The 27,546-nt window shown below is 37.4% G+C and overlaps 1 protein-coding gene across 10 annotated transcripts in view; it reads right to left on the reverse strand.

The window, feature by feature from the left end:
* The window catches only part of ST7 (suppression of tumorigenicity 7), a 263,596-nt gene that overhangs the window by 88,779 nt on the left and 147,271 nt on the right, over positions 1–27,546 (reverse strand). For 8 of the 10 annotated variants that reach the window (XM_059933535.1, XM_059933534.1, XM_059933539.1 and 5 more), the window contains exons 3-8: positions 22,767–22,926; positions 7,151–7,205; positions 6,410–6,525; positions 4,699–4,774; positions 2,508–2,576; positions 453–607 (exon numbers count right to left, since the gene is read on the reverse strand). In XM_059933535.1, the coding sequence (XP_059789518.1) occupies positions 453–607; positions 2,508–2,576; positions 4,699–4,774; positions 6,410–6,525; positions 7,151–7,205; positions 22,767–22,926 (631 nt within the window). The remainder of the gene's footprint in view (positions 1–452; positions 608–2,507; positions 2,577–4,698; positions 4,775–6,409; positions 6,526–7,150; positions 7,206–22,766; positions 22,927–27,546) is intronic. The other 2 variants (XM_059933537.1, XM_059933536.1) reach the window with 1 other exon arrangement.

Below are 27,546 nucleotides of genomic sequence, written 5' to 3' on the forward strand. Positions count from 1 at the left end.
TGAGACAATCACCAATAGCTGTTATATTCTTAGCTGTCCTATTGCAACCCATGCTGTAGAAGACCCATAAGACAAAACCTCTGATAGCATTAACGCTAATTTAAGTCCTGTTTCCCAATTAGGATTTAAAATTATGGGGCAGAGAAGCAACTGATAAACAGAAATATGTAAGAATTCTGAGGAGAAAAAGGGTCACCATTAAAGGTTATTACCTTTATTTCCAGAGTTAAAAATCTATGGGCCGGCATGAAAACATGAACAGTAATGAAGCTATAAGTTAATTATGTGCTGTGCTCTTGTGGGGAAGAAAAATTAATAAAAACAAAGAAAGGCAAAAAACAATATTTATTCTAATCTAGGAGAGGTGTCTTTTGAACTGGACTGAAAATTTGCTCTGATTAATCATGTTACAATTCTGATCCCCCAACACGTCAACCTGGAGGAAACCTTACTATGTTGGGCTTCATACTGGGATCCATGATGCTGTAGCTGCTGAGAACGCCGGTAACAGCCGTCTCCAGCTTTCAGGGCCTGCTTAAACAGCTTTTCTGCTTCAGCAATGGTTGTTGCTTCTTCTTCAGCCAAGAGAATATAAGCAGTTGCACACCTGTCCATTCAGATAACAGCCGCCATCAATTACAAATCCAAGGACATTGTAATAGCTGTAGGAGTGCATGCAGAAGGGCAGGAGTTATGCCAAAACATGCAGAGTGGCCAACTGGTTCATGCACCCCTGTTTGTAGTTGCTGACACAAAATAATGGTACAAAAGAAATGTCTGTGTTTTAGCTTGAGAGGTAGGATGAGTAGTGTTAGGAGCATACGGACGCTGCCCCTTATTAGTGTGTCACTTTGGGCAAGTTATTACTCTGCCTCCCTGATGGAGAACAACATGGAATCCACGTGTTCACAGCGTTGTTGTGAAGGTTAAGTAAGGTGATGCATGAGAAGTGCTCAGTACAGTAGTAGCCAGCATGTGGTACATGCTCAACAATGTCAACTAACGATGGCAATGATAATAGCTGTTATTAAACATCTCCTTCTGACACTCAAAGTTAGAGATACCATAAAGTTTACTTTTATTTACTAAACACAGATTCTCTTTAGTCTAAGGATTTATTCAGAATGAGAAATTCATTAAATCAAGTAAGTTATTCATTTAACAAGCAGTGCTGCAACATTTCATTACAGTTAGCACTGGTTTTCTATGTCAGAGAAGAGTACCAGAAGAACCTACAGGTAGAGTTATTTCAGAAGAGCTCAAAATTAGATTCAGCCTCAGTAGCAAACAAGGGTTAAATCTCACACCTTTAACAATAATAGCTACCACCTGTTGCTTAATTTATACTAAGCACTGTACCAGGCACTTAACATATATCGTCTCATTTAATCCTTTCAACAACCTCTAACATAGGAAGTCAGAAAGGATAAACACTCAACTAACGAACAAGGGGAACTCTTGAAAATTTAAACCTTCCAAATCATAGAACAACAACCCAAATGCCAAAGAAAGGGAATGTAATAAGGAAATGGTGAGGCCAGAGCAGACCACACAGGTCCTGATCTGCACATATCCCTTGGCTTTCTCCACTGCCTCTCCTGTGGTCATTTCCCTACTTATCAGAACCTCCATCAGACCACAAGAGAGAAAATAAACAGAAAGTGAAACCAAATGTTACTTCTACTATTCATAAACTACAACAGCCAGGTAGGAAAAGGAGGCTGAATTTATGGCTTATGTGAGATTTGGGGTTACTAGTTAATCTTAGCCTTGAGGAGGGGTCTTGTAACTTCTTTAGCCAGTCCCTCTAATTTCAGGCAGGACTGATCAATAGGGCTTTAAACTGAATGCGGGGCGGTAGGGAGAAAAAAATGCCCAGAAAAAAAGCTGTAAAACCAATTACTGTGGAGGGCAGCAGATATGACTTGGAGAGAACAATTATGATGCTAAAACTGCCCAGTGATTCATTGGAGAAATAAATGGGTTGGGCATTGGGAAGCAACACTTCAGGCTTCAGATGCCGACACATAAATATAGGTCCAGGGCAATGAAGTGAAAATTGAGATTATAATACTGAGTGGTGGACACAGTATCAGAGGAATTAGCTATAAGATTATAGTTGGTGGGCTGGGAACTCAAGACAGGTTGGGGCTAGCTTGCTTGCTTTGTTTGTTTATATTGCAAATAGCACTCTTAGGAGGAGAGGCAGAGTAGCACTACTGGCCAAGAAAACATACATCTATGTAGAAACTCATGAGTCTGGGGTAGAAACATGCTAAGAGCTTATGAGTGAAGGAGAAAGGAAAGAGCAGTAGAAGTGCTAATGGTTGGGGAGTACAGAACAGACTGCCCAGCTCAATGGAAGATAGAGATGATGCATCCTGTCACAACACAATACACATACAGAAGCAAGAAAGTATGGTGATGGGGGTGTCAACCATCCAGATATCTGCTAGAAGAAGTCTCATTTGGTTAGAAGTAGGGCACTCAACAGGTTCTTGACTTACTTTGGTAATAATTTTATCTCCCAGATGGTAGAGGAAGCAATTAGGGGAACTTCAACTCTGGACCTAATTCTGACCAAGAAGAAAAAAATAGTTGGTGAAATGAAAATTGATAGGAACATTCAGAGAGAGTTACTATGTCATTTCGGACTTAGGATAATCAGAGAAGGTAAGGTGGACTTCAAAAAATTCAAAGAAAAGAGGCGTGATTCAATGGCATGAGACGCAGAAGGAAAAATGGTTTAAGAGGATTAAGCAGCTTCCAAATGTCTAATCGAAACTGCAATCACAAATGATCCTCTCAGGAAGAAAAGAGGGGTGACAAGTAACCACTATGGCTGCACAGAGATCTCTCACAAGGTCATATTTCTAAAGGACATGTAAAAAAAGATGGAAAGAGGGCATGTAATGAAGGGCTACAAGAGAAATGAGCTTTTCAGAATAATGTCAGGAGAGCTACAACTCCACGTTAGCTGAAGCTTGCAAAACAAAATAAAGGCAAAACAAAAAATGCTAAAGACAACCATCTATTCCCTGTTTTTAAATTATGTTTAAGGCCCTATCACCACCCCCACTTCTCCAAAACCATGACAAATATAAATAAGCAAAAAAGACAAACAACACAACAACAACATCAAAACAAGGTAAGTTTATAGTTAGTAGCAGCAGATAATAAAGAGAAAACAAAACTCTCTAACTCCTATTTTGTTCCTGGTTTCTCCATCAGGGAGAATGATTGTCAGACTGACAAAGGGAGAAGAAATTAAACCCTAAAATGAATAAAAAGATGTAAGATAGCAAGTAACTGATCTATTGTAAATGAATTATTGTACTGGGATAGGCAAATCCCAGGAAGCCAACAGATCTTGTAGGCAGCCCACGGAATTGCTCTCTGTGTATTGTTAAGGAATCACAAAGAATGGAGAGGTTCTAGAAGATGAGATGACTAATGTAGTAAAAATGTTCAAAAAGGGGAAGAAGGCAGACTTCCCAAACTACAGAACAGTGATTTGGAAAGATATTCTAATGGATTATTAAAGGGATAGTTTCTAAGCATTTTTAAAAGAAAGTAGTGAATGCTGGAAGCTAGCTTAAATTCACTAAGAATAAATAAATCAGGTTGTGCTAGCTTAATGTACTCTAAGGGATTTACTGTACATTAAAGATCCATAGCTACAACTGGCATTTTTAAGATCAAAATGCAGAAATAGGGGTTGAATCACAGTGTAACTGGGTTACTTAGTAATTGGTTGTACAATAAATACCAAAGGGTGATGATCCATGAAGACATGAACCTGGAGGGTGGTTTCTATTATGTCATGTCACAGGGTTCTATCCCTGGTCCTGATACTTTTATTAGAAACACGGATGACACATAGAAGGCAGGCATATCAAATTTGTAGATGACAAGAAACTGGAAAATAAATATGTTGCATGACAGAATCAGAAACCAAACAGATCAACAGGTTACACTGGCAGGATTTCCAACTCTCAAGTGAATCTTTTCACTAAGACCTCTGAAGATTCTGTAACCTTCTTCAGAAAACTCATAAAATAGTTTAACAATGACCACTTGGCAGGGAGAGTGTCGAGGTGATTCAAGCACCAGATGGGTGTTTGAGCTACAAGACCTTCAAGGTCTCTGCCAACCCTGAGCTTTTATGACTCCAACTTTAAGAATCTTTCTCATTTCCTGACATCTACAGACGAGACTTCCCAGCCTTCCTTGGTGACCCACAGAATGTTTAACAGCACTAAAGATAGCATTTCCTCTTATCTTTGTCTTCATCTTGAAATACTTTTAAAGTATAATTTCTTCACTTTATGTTTTTACTATGTTTTCCCTACTAGCAGAAGTTCTACCTAGAAAATGTGATGGCAGAGATGAGCATTCTACATCTGGAAGAATGTCCCTGTCACAATGTTTTAGATATGTAAAGCACTGTATTTATTTTATGTCCACACATTATTCCATGGCTAGCCCTTGAAGGATTTAATTTAGGGTCATAGCAAAGCCACTAAATTGTTCTCTAAAATGACTAAAACTACCTTCACATGGATGTCCTTTATAAAAAAAATTTTTTAAATAAATTAATACCACCCCCAGAATAATCCTCAAGTTCAAATGCATAGTTTAAGTATCCCATGAATGGTAACTGAATACATTCAGCAAGCAAGATTTCCCCCCACTTACTCATTTATCTCTAAGGCTTCATGGGCTGCAGAAATCCTGGCTTGGGGGTTTCTCTCTCTCCAGGCTTTCTGCATTACTATTTTAGAAAAAGAGAGAAAAGCATGTCAATAAATACTTTAAAAGACTCAGTACAGGGCAATAGCTAAATTAATAGCTTTCAGCTTGAATTACAAGAGAACAGTTCACTTACCAAGTGGGTTAGCCCAAAACTCCAAAGTTACACAAATACATTCTAATTTGCTATTCCATTGTCCTTCAATTGCTGATATCAAATCTTTCTTATGCTCACAAAACTAGAGATCTAAAATCTTTTATAGACTAACCCATAGTCTATAATCATAGAGACTTAATCTTGATTAAGATTTCTTAATCAAGAAAAGGCATTCTAACAGATATTTAATATTTCTTTTGCTCATTAATATCATTTGTTGTTAGAGAACATATATTATTTTACACATTTTGGGATGAGATTGCTACTAATCTCTTACTTCTGTTTCGACACAACACAATTTTTATTGGTCATTTTCCCAAACACTTGCTACAGGATCTGGATATTAGAACATTCTAAAACCACTGGAAGAATTATGAGTTGGATCAGAAAAAAGTGCTTTAGGCTTTTGCTTAACATGCGTACCTGTTCCCAAAGTTTGCTGCAAACCCAGTTTTTATATAGCAGAGCAGTTTGTGAATATATTGTGGGAAGCTTAATGCTTGGAATTTTCATTGTACTATGTATCCACCATGGCAAGGGTACCTTTTTAAAAAGGGTAACGATCTCCTTATCTAATTTGTTTTATAAATTTGTATCTTCTAAGTTAGTTTCTTAGGTGCATGTACATATTCCTTTTTTTTAAAGGTTTTTTTTTTTCACCTATTTACTTTAAGTTTGGTAATATAAAAAATATCAGTAGGATTATATGGAACTCAAGCTGTATGAAATGCATGCTAAACAAAGTCTTTTCTAGGGTGGAAAACAAATCTGGATTCCAATAACCAAGTCCATGCCCCCATTCAATGCTAGTGAACCTGCAAATAGGCATATAAATCACTACAATATATTCATTAATTATTTGGGTTCACTGAATTTCTCACTAGAATATCATCAAGGAGACATGACCTTTCACTCTAGCTCAACCAAGGATTTAGTTAGCTTCATGGTATATTTTTTTTTTTTAATTTTATTTATTTATTTATTTATTTATGGCTGTGTTGGGTCTTCGGTTCTGTGCTAGGGCTTTCTCTAGTTGTGGCAAATGGGGGCCACTCTTCATCGCGGTGCGCGGGCCTCTCACTATCGCGGCCTCTCCTGCTGTGGAGCACAGGCTCCAGACACACAGGCTCAGTAATTATGGCTCACGGGCCTAGTTGCTCCGCGGCACGTGGGATCTTCCCAGACCAGGGCTCGAACCCGTGTCCCCTGCATTGGCAGGCAGATTCTCAACCACTGCGCCACCAGGGAAGCCCCCATGGTATATTTTTTTAAAATAACATTTTAAATTATAAAGAGGGGACCCATTTCTATATTAATACTTCATTGCGATAAAGCCTTTATTTAAGTATCAACAATCTGGGTTTTACTGGTCAATCTCCAATTTAATATTTTATTCATCAGGGCTTTTGTAGAGCAGATATTCCACAAGTAGTAACCTTGATCTTTAAAACAAACCAAAAAGCCCTCCCACTCAGTAACTATCTAAAGGATTTTCCATACTTGCATCTGCAGGACGCAGATGGTCCGAGTCACAAGTAAAGAATGTCTGGTGGTCCTGGGCAGAGAGATTCATGTCATAGTAAGTCAGAGGCTCTCGTCCAGTCACCCAAGTGTACCTGTAAAGGAGAAATAAGATGGTCAGACACTTTTGAGGGAGGAAAGCAAGACCTACAAAATATTAAGCTGCATAGGTGTTGAACCATAACACACTGAGTACTATTGCCAATAAATAAAAAAATAATCATCCTAGTCTCCCTTTAGGAAGTATATCAGCAGAAAAAAAGTTAAAACAAATTCTGCTATATTTTTGTCTTAAAATTTTAGTAGCACTAGCTAATGAAAACCTTCCCTAATTAGTATTATGAATAGAGATTTCCCCAAAGCTATGAAAATTCTTATCTGCCTAATTACTCTGCAAAATAAAATTCTAACATTACTTCTGTGGCATCTTTATAACCATGTTCCAGGTAAGCTTCAAAATATTTTGACTACGTAATATATAGTGAAAAGAATAACTGTAATAGAAAATCTCTAAAAGCCACACATTTTTGTATGTTATCCTAATTCCAACGCTAAAATATTTATAAAACAGAAAAATCAAAACATTTGAGGATAGCTTCAAAAAATGGAAGCACTATACAGACTGTTAAATGACCCCTAAATGAACCTGCAAAAACATTTAGTGCTGTCTTTGCTCTCTGAACTAGACCCATTTGTTTCCCAAGCTGTCAAAATGCTTACCGATTATATTCAGCACCCCTAAATAAATTTAGTGGATTTCGCCATACTTTGCATTCTGCAACAAAGAGAAATGCGAAAATGTTACACATAAGTTCAGAGACACTACAAGCTAATTAATTCAGCAAAACACCCTTCCTGGCCATTTGATAAGATAATTTTATTCTCTATCCTCTACATGGGAAGCAATGTGGAAAAACTCTGGGTAGTTAATCAGGAAATGTAGCTCAGGCACCAGGACTTTGGAAAGTTTCGTCTAATCTCTCCAGACCCAAGTTTCCTCATTTGCTAAATCAAGGCACGTGCCAAGAGCAGCTAGTTCATAACCCCTATAGTCACTTCAAGAGGTCCAAATAGGTTGTATAAATTTATTTCTAAATTATAGGTAGAAGGTATAGGTAGAGGTAAAACTACTTTCTGTTACTCTAAAATATATCTTACAACGACTACCTATATAACAAGCTAAATTTAACCTCCAGAGTACAATATGCAAAGAACCTTAGACTCTTAATTAGGGCCTATGCTAATATTGATTTTGTGATAATTCACCAGGTTGCTTTTACATTGCTGTAAAGGAGTGGTAAGAAAATAATTACTAAAGTTACCATTATGGTAGAGAGAAATGCTATGAAAATAAATTGTTTTCAAGTACTTTAACATTGTTTACTTACGCAGACACAGGTAATTAATCATCATACTAATATCATAATGTTAGCATGTACTAATAGATTATACATCTTGTTATACAAGGACCACAGACAGAACCATAGGACTTTAATTTAGAAAAGTCAACCATTAGCTTTTAAGACGGTGTTATAGTAAATGTGTGACTAATAATCTACAGTTCTTTTAAAACAGTCTATGATTAAGAGCTTCTAATGATTCAGAATGCTACATTTCTTTGGATGAAAAATTCTTTATTAGCAAATAAGATCAGTTAACAGTATTTAAAAATCTATGTGTGCTGTCAGCCAAAAAACACACCCAAAGACATAGATACACAAAAGTGAGCAATTATTACAGAAATTGAAAGAACATTAAAGGCCATGGATGATTCAGTAAGATTCTACCCTCAATCCTGTTACATTCAACATCCATCCGTCCACCCACCCATCCATCCATCCATCCATCCATCCGTCCAGTATGCATTAACTGAGCACCCAGTGGGTGAAACAAACAAGTAAACCATCAATTACAATACAGCATGAAAATGGAGGAAAACATAAAGCACTATGGGAACACTGTGTAATCTCAATAAATTTTTGTTAAAATAGTGAAGGAAAGGTGTACACATAACAGGAAATCATGTTTTTATTTAAAGAAAATAAATTTATCTTTAAATTAGGGCAGGATCCCACCTGAAATTTACTTAATGTTTGGAAACAATGTTCCTAAATTTTTTGTCACTTAGCTTAACTTGCCATTTAGGAAATGATGTTTGCTCAGTTAGTTCAGCATTTTTGAATTTTGCTCTTGAGAAACTGAGATTCGAAGGCTGTCATTTCATATGACACTAATTAGAAAATTATGCTTCCCTTTTTTCCAGACATAAAGCTCCTTAGTGGGATCACTAAAGTACTCCAGATCATGGCTTGAAACAACTGGTGAGCCAAACAACCATGATCTCAGTCCTCATGGCTTTTATAGCTCTTAGGTCCTCACCACTCCCAACCCCTCCTAAGAGGATGTCTTTCAAGATTCCAAGTGCTCTTCTTAAAGCTTCATGAATATTGCTAGGTTTGTATTTAACACGTAATAAACATGCACACAAATTTGTGTGCAATCATGGTCATTTTAGCATTATTTACAATAAAATAGGACATTTGGGGAGAAGCCTCTTCCCCACCAAATTTCATCTGAAATATCAGTAAAAAGGTTATGGCAAATACTTTGTCTCCAACAAATATATTGCCTGGAAGGATAAGTGCCATTCAAATATCAATTGACAAATTATAAAGAAAATTGTCTTCAATTAAAATTTTAACTCTATTATACATTAGATGCAAATGAAATTATTTCTAAATAAAAATAACTCCAAATAGAAATGGTGGGTATACCTAAAGTATTACTGAGCAGTATCTAAAAATGCCATCTTTATTTAGGAACTGCCATGATATAGCCAGCAGGGGGTGCTGCAAACATTTTGAAATATTGTTTTTATGACTTCTACTAGAGAACTGAACTTTAAAAAAGAAACATTGTTAATATCAGTGTCATACATGTGGTCTGTATTCAGTTTCTTCAGCTATTCCTGAAACTTAGAAATGAGTACCTAAGTAAATGTAACAGATGTAAAATGTTCTGAATGAGAAAAAACATGTGATGAAGAAATATTTAAGAAATGTCTTCATGAGCTATATCCTTCAAGTTGAGGGTGCAGAGCAGGTACAATTTTCTTTTAAGAAATAAGCAACCTAGAGGTCGAATAAGAACACATGTAAAAAATTTCACTTCAAATTAGGTCATAGCTGCATTAATTTCCTCTTTGCTGCTTTGTTTCATAATTTTATCTTTACAACGAAAACTCTCTTGGTCTGGAATCACTCTAGGGAACATACCCCATAAATATCAGACTACCAGATGGTTTCATGATATGGACAAAGGTTGTAAATGCCAAAAGTATCATAATATGAAGATTTAAGTCAATAAATTAAACTCAGGTCTCCAGAGGGTAAAAGTTTTTCTACATGAGGTCCAGTTTCTTATCTTACTTGTATCTTTGAGAAATAAATTTCTTATTTAAGTCTGAATTAAAATTTTACCTCCAAAAGGTATTTTCCATTATCCATCAATATCAACAATTTTAGTGCTCTTTAGAAGCACTAAAGGTTGACTGGGACTCATCAAGGGCTTGCTAACATCATTAATAGTTCAGTTAAAAATATGCCCTTGATACAATTAACATGCTCTCTCTGATTCCATCTGTAGTAAGTAGCCCACAGAGGAGTCTCTACCCATAACTGCTGATAGGAATGTTCAGACCTCACCATGCACACAAGAATGCAATTCAAGAGAAAGAGAAGCAGTAAACATTGGAATAGTGCTTGTTTAGTTCCCAAAGGAACTAAATGGAGAACAGATTCCATTCACCCATAGGATGACAATAAATTTCTGTGTGGGAGATAAAGAACATAAAAAATAATACTTACCACCATCAAGGACTTATAAAATTATGCTCCAATCTTTTTTTCAGTCTTTCCTCTCACCATTCCCTACCAAAACTTTCCACCTCAGTGATACTTATTTCTTGCCTTTTCATACTCAGTTAATTCCTCCAGAATGCCCACCTCATAGGACTGAGTGGTTTAAACATGTATAGAATGGCTATTATGCATTAGTCCTTGTATGAGGTCCTGGGTTACAAAAAAAAGATACAGTTTATGACCTAGGGGAGCTTATACTGGGTTGGCCAAAAAGTTCATTCAGGTTTTTCCATAACATCTTACGAAAAACCCGAACGAACTTTTTGGCCAAGCCAACACATTGGTAGAAAAAGGAAAAGGGCCCTGAACCACTGTATGGCATCCAGATGAAGAAGCTCCTTAGAAGGAATAAATGTACCGAGAGAACAAAAGACTTTCCCCTTGTCACAGTCCTCAAGGAAAAAGAGAACTTAATTCTCAGAAAAACCAAAAGGCTCTAAAGTCACAGGGCTTTTAATCACATGGAAGAAAATATTTTTCTACATCCAACTTATTTAACTCTGAAAACCTTTTTTCCCTAAAATTAAAAATATATACATAGAGAGAATCTCCACTCCTAGGACCTTCAAATATATAAATAACTAATTTATAGCCTAGGAAGATGTATTATACCAAAAAGTTACCACCTCCAGGATCTGAAATGTAATAATGACAATAATACTATTACAAATAGCAGCAACAGCAACTTGTGTCATAGCTATGAGCTTGATTTTCATTGAGCCTTTCTATAAAAAGGCTTAAAGCTCTAGTCATCTAAATTCCTAACATAAGTTAGTGAGGGTCACAGAGTAGGCCCTTTTTATAGAAGTAAAGAGTAAAAGCATAGAAAAGCTACATAATTTCCGCAAGGTAAAAGTAAATGAGATTAAAGTCTGGTATCCAGATTGCCTAACAATTACCCACAATATACAACAGACCTGTTACCCTGCAACATCATATTTTAAAAATCCTGTGACCTCATCAATTAAATCTTCTACTAGAGGAATAGTTTTGAAAACTCCTCTGGGGAAATGTTAGGCACTTTGAAATAATACTTTTAAACATTTTAGTTCCAAAGTACAACAGAGAAGGGCCCTAACTAATGTTTTCTCGGATATGACAATCAAGATTAACCCCAAGCCAGTCAATTTCTGACATGTGATTCTGCATATATTTATTAGCTTTGCTATCTCAGAAATGAATACCCAATTCTCTACATCATACAGGTCGATCTTAAGCAATCATTAAGAGTAAAAAAATATCCATTTTCTTTTTTAAAGTCTTTATTGAATTTGTTACAGTATTACTTCTGTTTTATGTTTTGGTTTTTTGGCCACGAGGCATGTGGGTTCTTAGCTCCCCGACCAGGGATCGAACCTGCACCCCCTGTATTAGAAGGCTAAGTCTTAACTGCTGGACAGCCAGGGAAGTCCCCCATTTTCTTAAATAACTAAGCTTTAACTGTTTTCATAACTTTTTGAAATAATTATTTTGAAAAGATTACTAGAAGTAAAGGCACAAAGTAATATGTAGGTAGCTTTCAATTCAACAAATATATTACTCTCTCAAATTCCTTTCTGGAATGAGAAAAGGTATAAATAATTATGAGTTTTAAGACCATTTTTATTGATCTGCTTTATTCAAGATAGTGTACAAATCTCTTCAAGAATATTGCTAAAATGGCTAAATCTCTGTGTCTCTCATACATTTCTCATTGGTCATTTCTGACCTAAGTCAATCAACTCTACCAAATAACGTGAAAACTGTGAAATAACTTTATTAAATAAATGTTCACCAGGGGCCAAAAGTGTTTTTGAGGCATTTTCACCATTCAATTGGAGAGCTAATCTATCCTAGAACACAAATTTTAGTGGCAAAAGATTTTAAAAGACGTAATAAGCATTGGCTAAGACAATCATTTTCAACACATAAATAGATTATGGCAAGTATAAACTGAGTTTCCCCTGACTGAGACTATTAGAGAGCAACTCTAAAGGTCCTGGACATAAAGCAACTTGCAATTTGCTGACAGATATATTTGAAATGCAAGCTCTGAAAGGCCTGGTCTTAGGATATATCTTTACAACCTACCTGAGTTTCTTCAATCTCCACTGCTTTTCTTTAATTTATTACCTGTATTTAATTAGTGCTTGAACTGCCTCTAGTAATGTAATGAACCGTAATTTAGAATCCCAGGAGAAATTCTTATTAAAAGTTTTACATAATAATGTATATGAGCTCAGGAGACACGCTGAGGAGGCGAAGCAAGAGTGTCAGAGGACGCCGGCCCACTGAGGCTCTGATACTGGGGTTGGGAGACCGGGGTTCGGACCGGACGCAGCACCCCTGCCTTCCAACACCACCGACAGGGGGGGAGGAGAGGCGAGAGACCCCGGGCAGAACGAGAAGGGTGGCCCAGTTTGCCATGAATGTCCATCCGTTGTCTGGCATGGCTTGGGCCCGGCCCCGGCGAGCCAGACGTCACCACATCCATCGATCGACATCAAAGATAGAGAGATTTTTGTCATCGACGGTGGAAATGAAGATAAGAAAGACGATCAAAGAAAGAAGAGGACTTCAGGAAAAGCCAGTAAAGAGTGCTGAGAGAAGAAGACTGAGGCACAGCGGTGGAATCCTTCACCTGCAATCACACAGCTGCTGTGTGGCTGACAGGGTCTTGGCGCTCCGGCTGGTGTCAGGCCTGAGCCTCTGAGGTGGGAGAGACGAGTTCAGGACATTGGTCCACCAGAGACCTCCCAGTCCCATGTAATATCAAATGGCAAACGCTCTCCCAGAGATCTCCATCTCAACGCTAAGACCCAGCTCCACTCAATGACCAGCAAGCTACAGTGCTAGACACACTATGCCAAACAACTAGCAAGACAGGAACAAAACCCCACCCATTAGCTGAGAGCTGCCTAAAACCATAAGTACAGAAACACCCCAAAACACACCACCAGACGTGGTCCTGCCCACCAGAAAGACAAGATCCAGCCTCATCCACCAGAATACAGGCACCAGTCCTCTCCACCAGGAAGCCTACACAATCCACTGAACCAACTTTACCCACTGGGGGCAGACACCAAAAACAACGGGAACTACGAACCTGCAGCCTGCAAAAAGGAGACCCCAAACACAGTAAGTTAGGAAAAATGAGAAGACAGAGAAATACACAGCAGATGAAGGAGCAAGATAAAAAACCCACCAGACCAAACAAATGAAAGAGGAAATACACAGTCTACCTGAAAAAGAATTCAGAGTAATGATAATAAAGATGATCCAAAATCTTGGAAATAGAATGGAGAAAATTCAAGAAACGTTTAACAAGGACCTAGAAGAACTAAAGAGCAAACAAACAATCATGAACAACACAATAAATGAAATTAAAAATTCTCTGGAAGTAATCAGTAGCAGAATAACTGAGGCAGAAGAATGGATAAGTGACCTGGAAGATAAAATAGTGGAAATGACTACCGTAGAGCAGATTAAAGGAAAAAGAATGAAAAGAATTGAGGACAGTCTCAGAGACCTCTGGGACAATACTAAATGCACCGACATTCGAATAATAGGGGTCCCAGAAGAAGAAGAGAAAAAGAAAGGGACTGAGAAAATATTTGAAGAGATTATAGTTGAAAACTTCCCTAACATGGGAAAGTAAACAGTCAATCAAGTCCAGGAAGTGCAGCATCCCAAACAGGATAAATCCAAGGAGAAACTGCCAAGACACATATTAATCAAACTATCAAAAATTAAATACAAAGAAAATATATTAAAAGCAGCAAGGGAAAAGCAACAAATAAAATACAAGGGAATAGCCATAAGATTGACAGCTGATCTTTCAGCAGAAACTCTGCAAGCCAGAAGGGAGTGGCAGGACATATTTAAAGTGTTGAAAGGGAAAAACCTACAACCAAGATTACTCTACCCAGCAAGGATCTCATTCAGATTCGATGGAGAAATTAAAACCTTTACAAACAAGCAAAAGCTAAGAAAATTCAGCACCACCAAACCAGCTTTACAACAAATGCTAAAGAAACTTCTCTAGGCAGGAAACACAGAGAAGGAAAAGACCTACAATAACAAACCCAAAACAATTAAGAAAATGGTAATAGGAACATACATAACAATAACTACCTTAATGTAAATGGATTAAATGCTCCAACCAAAAGACAGAGACTGGCTGAACGGATACAAAAACAAGACACTTATATATGCTGTCTACAGGAGACCCACTTCATACCTAGGGACACATACAGACTGAAAGTGAGGGGATGGAAAAAGATATTACATGCAAATGGAAATGAAACGAAAGCTGGAGTAGCAATTCTCATATCAGACAAAATAGACTTTAAAATAAAGACTATTACAAGAGACAAAGAAGGACACTACATAATGATAAAGGGATCAATCCAAGAAGAAGATACAGCAATTGTAAATGTTTATGCAGCCAACAAGAGCACCTCAATACATAAGACAAATGCTAACAGCCATAAAAGGGGAAATCGACAGTAACACAATCATAGTAGGGGACTTTAACACCCCACTTTCACCAATGGACAGATCATCCAAAATGAAAACAATAAGGAAACACAAGCTTTAAATGATACATTAAACAAGATAGACTTAATTGATATTTCTAGGACATTCCATCCAAAAACAACAGAATACACATTCTTCTCAAGTGCTCATGGAACATTCTCCAGTATAGACCATATCTTGGTTCACAAATCAAGCCTTGCTAAATTTAAGAAAACTGAAATCGTATCAAGTATCTTTTCTGACCACAACGCTATGAGACTAGATATCAATTACAGGAAAAAAATCTGTAAAAAATCCGAACACATGGAGGCTAAACAATACACTACTAAGTAACCAAGAGATCACTGAAGAAATCAAAGAGGAAATCAAAAAACATCTAGAGACAGATGACAATGAAAACACGACAACCCAAAACCTATGGGATGCAGCAAAAGCAGTTCTAAGAGGGAAGTTTCTATCAATACAATCCTATCTCAAGAAACAAGAAACATCTCATATAAACAACCTAACCTTACACTTAAAGCAATTAGAGAAAGAAGAACAAAAACCCCCAAAGTTAGCAGAAGGAAAGAAATCATAAAGATCAGATCAGAAATAAATGAAAAAGAAATGAAGGAAACAATAGCAAAGATCAATAAAACTAAAAGCTGGTTCTTTGAGAAGATAAACAAAATTGATAAACCATTTTCCAGACTCATCAAGAAAAAAAGGGAGAAAACTCAAATCGATAGAATTAGAAATGAAAAAGGAGAAGTAACAACTGACACTGCAGAAATACAAAGGATCATGAGAGATTACTACAAGAAACTCTATGCCAATAAAATGGACAACATGGAAGAAATGGACAAATTCTTAGAAAGGCACAACCTTCCGAGACTGAACCAGGAAGAAATAGAAAATATAAACAGACCAATCACAAGCACTGAAATTGAAACTGTGATTAAAAACCTTCCAACAAACAAAAGCCCAGGACCAGATGGCTTCACAGGTAATTCTGTCAAACATTTAGAGAAGAGCCAACACCTATCCTTCTGAAACTCTTCCAAAATATAGCAGAGGGAGGAACACTCCCAAACTCATTCTACGAGGCCACCATCACCCTGATACCAAAACCAGACAAAGATTTCACAAAGAAAGAAAACTACAGGCCAATATCACTGATGAACATAGATGCAAAAATCCTCAACAAAATACTAGGAAACAGAATCCAACAGCACATTAAAAGGATCATACACCATGATCAAGTGGGGTTTATCTCAGGAATGCAGGGATTCTTCAATATATGCAAATCAATCAATGTAATACACCATATCAACAAATAGAAGGAGAAAAACCATATGATCATCTCAATAGATGCAGGAAAAGCTTTTGACAAAATTCAACACCCATTTATGATAAAAACTCTCCAGAAAGTGGGCATAGAGGGAACATACCTAAACATAATAAAGGCCATATATGACAAACCCACAGCCAACATCATTCTCAATGGAGAAAAACTGAAACCATTTCCACTAAGATCAGGAACAAGACAAGGTTGCCCACTCTCACCACTATTATTCAACATAGTTTTGGAAGTTTTAGCCACAGCAATCAGAAAAGAAAAAGAAATAAAAGGAATCCAAATCAGAAAAGAAGAAGTAAAACTGTCACTGTTTGCAGATGACATGATACTATACATAGAGAATCCTAAAGATGCTACCAGAAAACTACTAGAGCTAATCAATAAATCTGGTAAAGTTGCAGGATACAAAATTAATGCACTTCTGAAATCTCTTGCATTCCTATACACTAATGATGAAAAATCTGAAAGAGAAATTAAGGAAACATTCCCATTTACCATTGCAACAAAAAGAGTAAAATACCTAGGAATAAACCTACCTTAGGAGACAAAAGACCTGTATGCAGAAAACTGTAAGACACTGATGGAAAAAATTAAAGATGATACAAACAGATGGAGAGATATACCATGATCTTGGATTGGAAGAATCAACACTGTGAAAATGACTCTACTATCCAAAGCAATCTACAGATTCAGTGCAATCCCTATCAAACTACCAATGGCATTTTTCACAGAATTAGAACAAAAAATTTCACAATTTGTATGGAAACACAAAAGACCCTGAATAGCCAAAGCAATCGTGAGAAAGAAAAATGGAGCTGGAGGAATCAGGCTCCCTGACTTCAGACTATACTAAAAAGCTACCTTAGTCAAGATAGTATGGTACTGGCACAGAAACAGAAATATAGATCAATGGAATAGGATGGAAAGCCCAGAGATAAACCCACGCACATATGGTCACCTTATTTTTTTTTTTTTAAAGATGATTTCAGCCTGATCTTTTCAATAAACAGTGGTAAATTTTCTTTTTTAATTAATTAATTTATTTATTTTTGGTTGTGTTGGGTCTTCGTTTCTGTGCGAGGGCTTCCTCTAGTTGCAGCAAGCGGGGGCCACTCTTCATTGCGGTGCGCAGGTCTCTCACTATCGTGGCCTCTCTTGTTGCGGAGCACAGGCTCCAGACGCGCAGGCTCAGTAGTTGTGGCTCACGGGCCCAGTTGCTCCACAGCATGTGGGATCTTCCCAGACCAGGGCTTGAACCCGTGTCCCCTGCATTGGCAGGCAGACTCTCAACCACTGCGCCACCAGGGAAGTCCGGTCACCTTATTTTTGATAAAGGAGGCAAGCATATACAATGGAGAAAAGACGGCCCTTCAATTAAGTGGCGCTGGGAAAACTGGACAGCTACATGTAAGAGAATGAAATTAGAACACTCCCTAACACCATACACAAAAATAAACTCAAAATGGATTAAAGACCTAAATGTAAGGCCAGACACTATAAAAACTCTTAGAGGAAAACATAGGCAGAACACTCTATGACGTAAATCACAGCAAGATCCTTTTGGACCCACCTCCTAGAGAAATAGAAATAAAAACAAAAATAAACAAATGGGACCTAATGAAACTTAAAAGCTTTTGCACAGTAAAGGAAGCCATAAACAAGACAAAAAGACAACCCTCAGAATGGGAGAAAATATTTGCAAACGAAGCAACTGACAAAGGTTTAATCTGCAAAATATACAAGCAGCTCATGCAGCTCAATATCAAAAAAACAAGCAACCCAATCCAAAAATGGGCAGAAGACCTAAATAGACATTTCTCCAAAGAAGATATACAGATTGCCAACAAACACATGAAAGGATGCTCAACATCACTAATCATTAGAGAAATGCAAATCAAAACTACAATGAGGTATCACCTCACACCAGTCAGAATGCCCATCATCCAAAAATTTACAAACAATAAATGCTGGAGGGGGTGTGGAGAAAAGGGAACCCTCTTGCACTGTTGGTGGGAATGTAAATTGATACAGCCACTATGGAGAACAGTATGGAGGTTCGCTAAAAAACTAAAAATAGAACTACCATATGACCCAGCAATCTCACTACTGAGCAGATACCCTGAGAAAACCATAATTCAAAAAGAGTCATGTACCACAATGTTCATTGAAGCTCTATTTACAATAGCCGGGACATGGAAGCAACCTAAGTGTCCATCGACAGATGAATGGATAAAGAAGATGTGGCACACATATACAATGGAATATTATTCAGCCATAAAGAGAAATGAAATTGAGTTATTTGTAGTGAGGTGGATGGACCTAGAGTCTCTCATACAGAGTGAAGTAAGTCAGAAAGAGAAAAACAAATACTGTATGGTAACACATATATATGGTATCTAAAAAAAAAAAAAAGGTTCTGAAGAACCTAGTGGCAGGACAGGAATAAAGACGCAGACATAGAGAATGGACTTGAGGACACGGGGAGTGGGAAGGGTAAGCTGGGACAAAGTGAGAGAGTAGCATGGACATGTATACACTACCAACTGTAAAATAGATAGCTAGTGGAAAGCAGCCACATAGCACAGGGAAATCAGCCCGATGCTTTGTGACCACCTAGAGGGGTGGGATAGGGAGGGTGGGAGGGAGACACAAGAGGGAGGAGATATGGTGATATATGTATACATAATAGCTGATTCACTTTGTTATACAGCAGCAACTAACACAACATTGTAAAGCAATTATATTCCTATAAAGATGTTAAAAAATGTATATGATATATATTTATCTTACATAGAGATTAAAATGAGATGATTTGCAACAGGAAGCCAAGTGACTATAACCAGAGTTTGTCTAAAGATCCAGTTCTATGCAAGAGGCTATTAAAGTGTCTCAGAGAATTTAAACTTGACTTTGACAAGGATACTTCTAATGTGATGGAGCACCCTGCACTTTTCTAAATATCTTGAAGAAGGTGAACACTGCAAACCTTTGTCTTTATGACATCTTATTTGAGAACAGGGCAAATTATCAAACAGATGTTCCCATGAACCCAAATTCAGAATGTTACTGGACCCTGAGAATCCCTTCCCTTAAGACAGGGAGAAGTTGGACACATTTTAAATCCCTGTCATCAGTTCATAAGTTAAGTTGAATTAAGAAATGGCAGCAAGAAACATGGTGACATGGAAAATATATCAGCAGGGTTTATCAGAAGCTGTATATTTGTGAGAAAAATAGCAGTTTAGCTCCCAAATAAATCAAGATAAGTGAAATGTTCATAAATGTTAACCTAAACCAGACAATCTGAAATTTGGCTAGATTAAGAAGCTGTGGGACTTCCCTGGTGTTCCAGTGGTTGAGAATCCGTCTTGCAATGCAGGGGATGCTGGTTCCATCCCTGGTCGGGGAACTAAGATCCCACATGCTGCGGGACAACTAAGCCTGCAACGCCACAACTAGAGAGCCTGCAAGCTGCAGCTACAGAGGCCAAGAGCTCTGGAGCCCGCGCGACACAACTAGAGAGGAGCCCATGCACCGCAACAAAAAATCCCACGTGCCGCAACTAAGATCTGGCACAGCCAGTAAGTAAATAAATATTAAAAAAAAAAAAAAAGGAAGCTGTATAATTAACTACATTTCTCCTCTGGTCCACAGATAAAGATCAATGCAAGTTTTGAGAGGCCAATTTGCACTCAGGCCAATTTGCACAAATCCAAAATGTTAAACAATATATGAATAGTCTCCTGTAACAATTACAACTTTCTCCCTTCCCATTTCTCCACCCCAAATTATTCTTAGGTAGGCCAGGTCTTTCAGCTTTTAATCAAAACAAATGATTCTTTAAAGAAAGAGCTACACTAAGAGTTTTCATATAGTCCAATGTTTATAACTAGTACTTTCTGTTTGTTTTTAACTTTTTCAATGATTTTTTTCAAATAAGCAATGCCATTTAACTGCCTTTGCAAATGTCCATGGGACTTGGTTAGCCATGTTTTATTTCACGTAAGATTCAGCAAAGAGCTGTCTTATGATGCTTCTTTTATTAAGGCAATAGTCATTTTATCATTATTAAGGCAATATAAATTTTAAAACAAATTCCTCTATGTTAAGAAAATGTATTGATTACCCTCAGCTTTGGACCTTCTTTTTCCTTTATACTTAGCTGAAACTAGACTATGAAATAGAAAGTGATTAAGAGTAGAGATAAACAGAGACAATGTACTTTTATAGTATTTTTCTTATTCAAAAATAAAAATCACCACAAGAAAAGAGAAGTGGGAAATAATATTAGTCCCATGGTACCTGGCACTTCCATACCAACATATATGTTTGTTGAGCTGAGTTAGCCAAATATTAGAAACCCAGATGTCAAGGAGAAGTAGGCAGATTGAGCCCTAAATATACTTGGACAAGATAATTTCCATTTTCCTAAATCTAATTATTTGAACACTGTTATGAGATCAGATCATAAATGCTGTATCTGTTATAGGAAATGAATAGAAATATTGCATGCATATTAGTAGACATTCAGCAAATACTAGTGAAATTGAATTAATAATAATATTCAAAAGCTTAGTCTTAGCAGGGTAAAAACTCAGTACAAATAAAATTGGGAAGTTCCATGATCGTCATTGTCGAATGTATTTTTATAAAGGACTGAGATTCTCCCTTTAAAAACTGCTGTACAGGAACTAAGAATAGCATCAAGATTTATATAATGCATAAGGCTTATTCAAGGCATCCACAAAGAGAGTCAGCAAAGTAACAGCAACAATAAGGAGAATATGAACTCTTCGTCGCATTAAGGAATGATGTTAAATTGGGCAGAGAGAGAATTTTAATGAAAATAAAAATGTACTCACAATAAAAAATGTCCTTAAATGAGGTTGCTTTCTGTTTTCAATCTGTTAATTTTCTACAATGTTCTGTGACATACAAAGACTATCGTAAGTCAGATCAGACAAGAGTACATTTAATCTGTAGGGTCTTCCAACAGATGCAAAGTGAGGCAATTATCCACAGTGACAATGACCGAATGATCAAGATTCCTCATTAGAATAATATGTCACGTGTGTTAGAGTACCTGGTTGAAGTAATATTTCACTTTGCTCAGATCTCTTTCTGTTTTTTTCACAAAGTGGATGAGTTTATAAAGTCCCAGACAATTTTGTTACCTGTGGTGCCATCTCTCACAAATGTACCCTTTAGAATGAAATAAATGTGTACTCAGAGGTGCCCATTACCACACATGGCTGGCTGGCAAAGGTTCTATATTAAAAGAGCACTGAATCAACATCAGGAATAAAATATATATACAACGCTCCTTGATGCCTATCACCTGGCTAGACAGTTATGAAATACGAACTGAGTTATTCTAGGGAGGAAAGTAAAAAGATCTAACTTAGTTCTTTAATCTCTCCCTCTTCATCTTTCAAGTCTCAGAAGTGGTACCCTCTCCTTCAAGAAGCAAACTTCTTCCCCCAGTTTGGATCAGGAAGCCCTCCATTGTACTCCAAAGTATTGCATGTTTCCCTCATATAATCAGAGCACTTAACACTCTGTCTCCCTTCAGTAGACACAAGAGTTCAATGGGGACAAGGACTTTGACATTTTCTAAAATCATAATATTCATAAGAACCTGTATAAGGCCAGGTTCATATTAGAGAGTTAAGAAATGTTTACTGAGATGATGAAGAGACCAAGCTAGGAAATTATACTCATGCCTCTTCTTTCATGAGTAGAGAAATTACAGGCCATGTATGTCCTCATTCATTCATCCACTGAGTCTCAGTGATATAGTAGACACTACGCAAAATGCTAGAGATATTACAGTAAAGCAGTAAGCTTAAAAATTTCAGTACAATTTAATAAATCTTGCTAAAGGTAAAAATATATGAGTCAACAAAGGTGGAGAAATATTGTACAGTCTATCAGAAATATTGTACAGTTTCCCAGGAGGTCACATTTGAGTTGGGTTGTGAAAGATGAGCAAGCACGGAGGAGGGAAGACAGACTTCTGGGCAGAGGGTCATGAGAAAACATGGCACGTTCAAGAAATGCAAAGGAGGGGAACGAGATTGTGACAGAAACCAAGGTTGGCAAGATAGAAGCAGCTTATGCTGTGCTAAGTAATCTGGAATCTGGGCTTTATCTTTAGTGGAATGGGAACCAACGAAGACTTTTAAGCAGAGGAGTGATGTGATCAGATCTAGTTAGACATCAGGTTCTACAATTAGCACGGAAGAGAATGGATACATTTAATGAGGTTTGAGACACTAAGGACAAGGAGGTGGAGACTCAGGTGGGAACCACTGACCTAAATGATCATTAGCTAAATCAAATGGAAGAAAAAGTAAAATTAAACAAGATAAACATTTCCTTTCCCTGGGATGCTTATACTCTACTTCTCTTGTAGAAGTTGTCAAATTCTTAGGAAAATAAATCGTACTTTTCTTTGAAGTCTAATCTTTAAATAACAACACTCTTATTGTCTTATAGTCATAATAATTTAGTAAGAGTAAGTAAATAATGTTGCAGACTGAAGGACTTTCCATACCTGAGACGCTTTGCCTGTTGGAATCTGAGTCCCCATTACTGGAGTTAGAATTGTTGGAGGAGTTGTTGTCAACCCCTCCCAGAAGGGGGCGCAAGTGGCTTACTGAGACTTGTTCAATGAATGATGTTCCATACTTGCGAAAATACCACCATTCAAATATCTAGAACAGAAAGATAATAAGCATGATTAGGGTCCTTGTTACCAGCTATGATTTTGTACATGCCCATAATTGTGTTGCATTTACTAATTATACCCACCTTAAACACTGGTTTAAACATTTTTATTCCAAAAAAAATTGTTTAATTCTAAAAATTAAGAAGTTTGATAAAAGTAAATACCAATTACATTTTAACTTCTCAATGCTGTCTTGTCCACTTAATACTGGTTTTTAAGGAAAATTTATAGCTACAATCCTGGTGAAAGAACATTGTTAAGAGCTGCTCATTATTTTCCTCCAAATTTACGTTAATATTCTGATAATAAAATCACCATAGCTAAAAATCAATTATAGAAATGAATACCAACAAGCCAGTTTTAGGAGTATGGCTTATGAAATATTCCAATTCTTGGCATTTTATATTCTGATAAAGTCATAACTGCATACATTTTTAAGATAGCAAAATTCCGTTTTAAAAAAAGCACCTCCCTAGAGAAATCCGGCTTTACAGAAAGAATAAAAGTCATCCTATTTCATGTATCGATGGCACCCAACTGCTGAGAGATTCAGTAACGTCCCACCTGCTGAGTGTGCTTTGTAAATGCTAGCATCTGTTGTACACCATTAATGTTTCCTAGCTCACAAGCTTACCAATTGTTGTTATGTGCTGTTTGCAAGGGAGAAAAGAAATAATTTTCATTAATAAAAGGAAAGAAGCATCAATGCTCACATGACTAGACTGAAATCAGGGCTCCTGAGCATGGGGAAAGCAAGCCACCTCCCCCAATCTTTTAACCTGCCCCTACCCCCAAACCCCCTCTGAACACTTTCCCACCACTGTTTGAAGCTGCTCTCCCCACATCCTTTCCTTGGCTTCCCTGATTTGCGATTCGTTCCTTAAGCAGTCACAAATCACTAAACAGAAGAAATTTAAGAATCAACTATATCCCAGAGTCTCCTAGGATAACTATACTATATTTTTGTAATATAATATAGAATGTGGAAATAACATAGACTTAATTACCTTTATCCTTACTTATTTCATAAAAACAAGATTTTGTTATCTTCTGTGGAATGGACTTTGGGCTATCATTTAAAAATTGGTATCTTGCTCTACCAAAAATTTCTTTAACAGGACAGAAAGAACATCTACAAATGACCAGAAGGAACTCTTAATCAAACCAAATGTTTGCAATCCTATAACAGGAAAACGTGATTTAATTCCAAGGGGTTATTCCTTTTGACTATATGAATTTTCATATGTTAAAACATTTAAATAATTTGACTGAGAAGACAGGGAGAATACAATATGAAAGCTAAGAAGGGATAGGACCAGTCTGTAACGTCTGGAATGCTAGGAATAAAAGATCTTGCTTGAAGAAAGTAGAAAGTTCAAGAATGGCAAATTTACTAACCATGGATCTAGAAGGGAATTTGTAACCTCAAGTGAGTTATTTAATCTATTTTAACATCAGTTTTTTCAACTGTAAAGCGGAAATCATATTTGTTATTTACCCTTAAGGGTTCTCAATTTCACACTCATGTAAAACATCTAGATTCAAACCCCATGTAAAAGACCTAGTTCAGTGCCTTCTGCATAGTTGGTTCCCAAAAGCAATAGCAAAGCTATCATTTATTACATCGATGCTGTACACAGTCAGCACACCTCACATACTGCTGTGGTGCACCTCTCTTCTTGCCGGTCTACAATTCAGGCTAGTACAGCATCTTGTTACTAAATGGTTGGCTGAGAGCCGTGGTAATCATTGTGAAAAAGGAGACTGCTCACCATTTGGTCCTGACCACCCAAAAAAGATTCATGGCTTTGCCTTTATTAGAAGAGATGGAAGGCTCCAAAGGACCCAGAACAATGGTCACAGAACTGGCAATGGCTCTCAACCACTTGTGGGGTAGAGTTTTCTTTGCCCCAAGTCTTTACTCTGCTTTCTATTTTATGCTGTTAAGGCATCTGCCAGGCGTTCATTCATTCATTTACACAGCACTAAATGCTCCATTCCAGGCATGGGCTGTGCTCCAGGGCCACAGAACACAGATGTAGCCCCTGCTACTACCAGTGCATGCCACAGACCCACAATGCTGCTCACAAGCTGCTCCCATTCACCACCACCCCCCAAAAAAAAAAACACTTTGGGACTCTTTCAGATTTCTCAGTTTCTCTAGCAGAATCGGAGAACGTCCGCACTAAAAGGGACCCTAAAGGACCATGAACAGTTTCATTTAGAGATGAGGAATGAGGGCTACATGTCAAGGTGTGGTGACCTGACCAGAGTCACATAGCTAATAAAGTAGCTATTTAGCCTGAAGCCCCAGCTCTTGAGCCACTAACCTTACTAGGGCCCTAAAACAAGACATCTTTTTATAACTCTCTTGCTCATTTAAACAGACAGATGTAGCCTATCGCTTCCCTTTTAAAATCTTCACTTTCAAATGCCCTCCAACTCCACTGTCTCTTTTTGCTTTCTTAGCTATCAAAACTAATCCAGAAGTAGTCTATCAAATGGGACTGGATAATACATCCTAAGGTATAAATGATTCATATTAATGGGGTATTTGCATTATAACAGGAGACAGACCTTCCACCCAGTATTTCTAATGCAAAAATAACAGACCTCAGTAAAGACTGGGTTATTCATGCAGCTGCTTGGGAGGCAAAGGAGGGTCTTCTCAAGCCTGTCCTATCAGAGCGGTAAATGGCTTCTTTCCTAACACAGTCCCTTATACTAGTGTCCACAATGCCCTGGGGCTGATACTCTAATATGAATTAAATGAACAACTACTAAAAATAAGTAGGAAAGGACTTGAAGCCTTCTTAAACTTCAAACCAAATCTTCTAATCTGGGGTCTTAGCATAATAGTCTGTCCCATATCCTGAAACATGACAGGATTTGGGCCAGAACCTCACAGTATTTTTAAAGAGCTGCACAGATCCAAATGGGCAGATGGTGTTATTTAACACGCACATATTTGGTGTCACTTTGAATTATTTTCCCTGGTGCATAACCTACAGTGTAAACAGCAAAGCTCTCATAAACAAATTTAGATTTTAAAACTAGCCCTTAGGCATGTTAGTAGCTTAATGGAGTTGCCACAGTAGAACAAAACAGTTTTTAATCTGACAAATAACCATAAAATTAAAACATAAATTTATACATTTCATAGTCTTTAAAAGTGTAATCTCTCTACCCCAAGAATTATACAGATCAAGTAAGATGAGAACTAAAAAGTATCAATTAGGTTTGTCATTCAGGAAGTCAATAATGACCCTACCATCTAGCTGAAAGGTAAAGGCCCTAAAATATTTCATAATAGCTGAGTTGTATGTCTTCGTTGGTACTCTTGATTCTCTGGGGCTCAGTTACCTAATGTGTAAAATAAGGTCACTCAGTTAATGTTGGATGGATGGATGGATGGATGGAAGGATCGATGGTTTGAAGACTGAATGGATAGATGGCTAAAAGGTTGAACGGATGGATAATAAGGGCTGGCCCGGTGATTTAATGGGATATTGTTTAAATAAACAGCAGGACCAATGAAAGGTTTTGTGTACATTTTGCTTGTTATAAAAAAAGAGAGACCTATACATATTTGTGAAAGAGGAAAGAATCTAGTAGATAGAGAGAAACCAAAGTGCAAAAGCGTTCAAATGACCAAGAGGCATGACACCAAGAGCCCAGGAAGAACATTTACCCTGCCTTAAAAAGGTACCTCACCATTTCTTGCTCTAAGGATGAAAGGGAAGCAGGAATGAACAGAAGAATACATTCTATTTTGGAAAATAGGGTGTGAGATGAGCTGTTTCACAGGTAAGAAGGCAACAAATGGGTAAAATGTAGGTGACACTGATCTCAGTGGAGATGCAGGTAAGGGTTATTGTCTGAGAATAAGGGAAGCAGGGATGGAATTGGGAATGTGAGGGTCAAAGAAATGGTTTGGATCTATACCTTGCAGGACAGAAGGGCCATACGCTATACTCAGGACCCAGATCATATTTAAAACAAAGACTCATTTGTCAAGAACCCAGTTACCTAGGCCTCGTAACCTCTCCATTACTATATGACAGAAGCAGAGGGGATGATCAAGGAGCAATGGGGCTGTGGGCTGGGAGTGGAGATCCAGGTTTGCAGCTGGCCTAAGGGTGTAAATTTATCTCATCTTCACCTGCAGGGAAGGAACAAAAATCTGGCAAAGGGTTAACAAACAAGGCGCTTCCATCTGTCTTGCAGACCTAAAAGCTGAATCTTTCCTAAAGATGCCTAGATTCTTCCTATCCAACAAGACCTCCCCTTCTTGAATTGCATGTTCTATATATAAAACACTTCTCTCCCCTGTATCCTATAACATACTCAAAAATGCTTCAAGATTTCCACATAGCAGCAGCATTGTAATTTCCACATAGCAGCACCATTGTAATTCCACAATGTAATTCCATTAAACCCATGGGAAACACAAAGATGTCACAGCCTGAAACTGGCTATGTGTTTCCCAAGGATTAAAGTAGATGATGATATCACAGGATAGATACAGCAATGGTGGAGATTGAAGAGGAAATATGAAACTCTGGCAGTCTACTCCCAAATAGACTGCCAAATTGACACCTGCTCT

This window comes from Balaenoptera ricei, chromosome 9 (genome assembly GCF_028023285.1).
Source record: "Balaenoptera ricei isolate mBalRic1 chromosome 9, mBalRic1.hap2, whole genome shotgun sequence".
In the NCBI taxonomy this organism is placed as follows: Eukaryota; Metazoa; Chordata; class Mammalia; order Artiodactyla; family Balaenopteridae; genus Balaenoptera; species Balaenoptera ricei.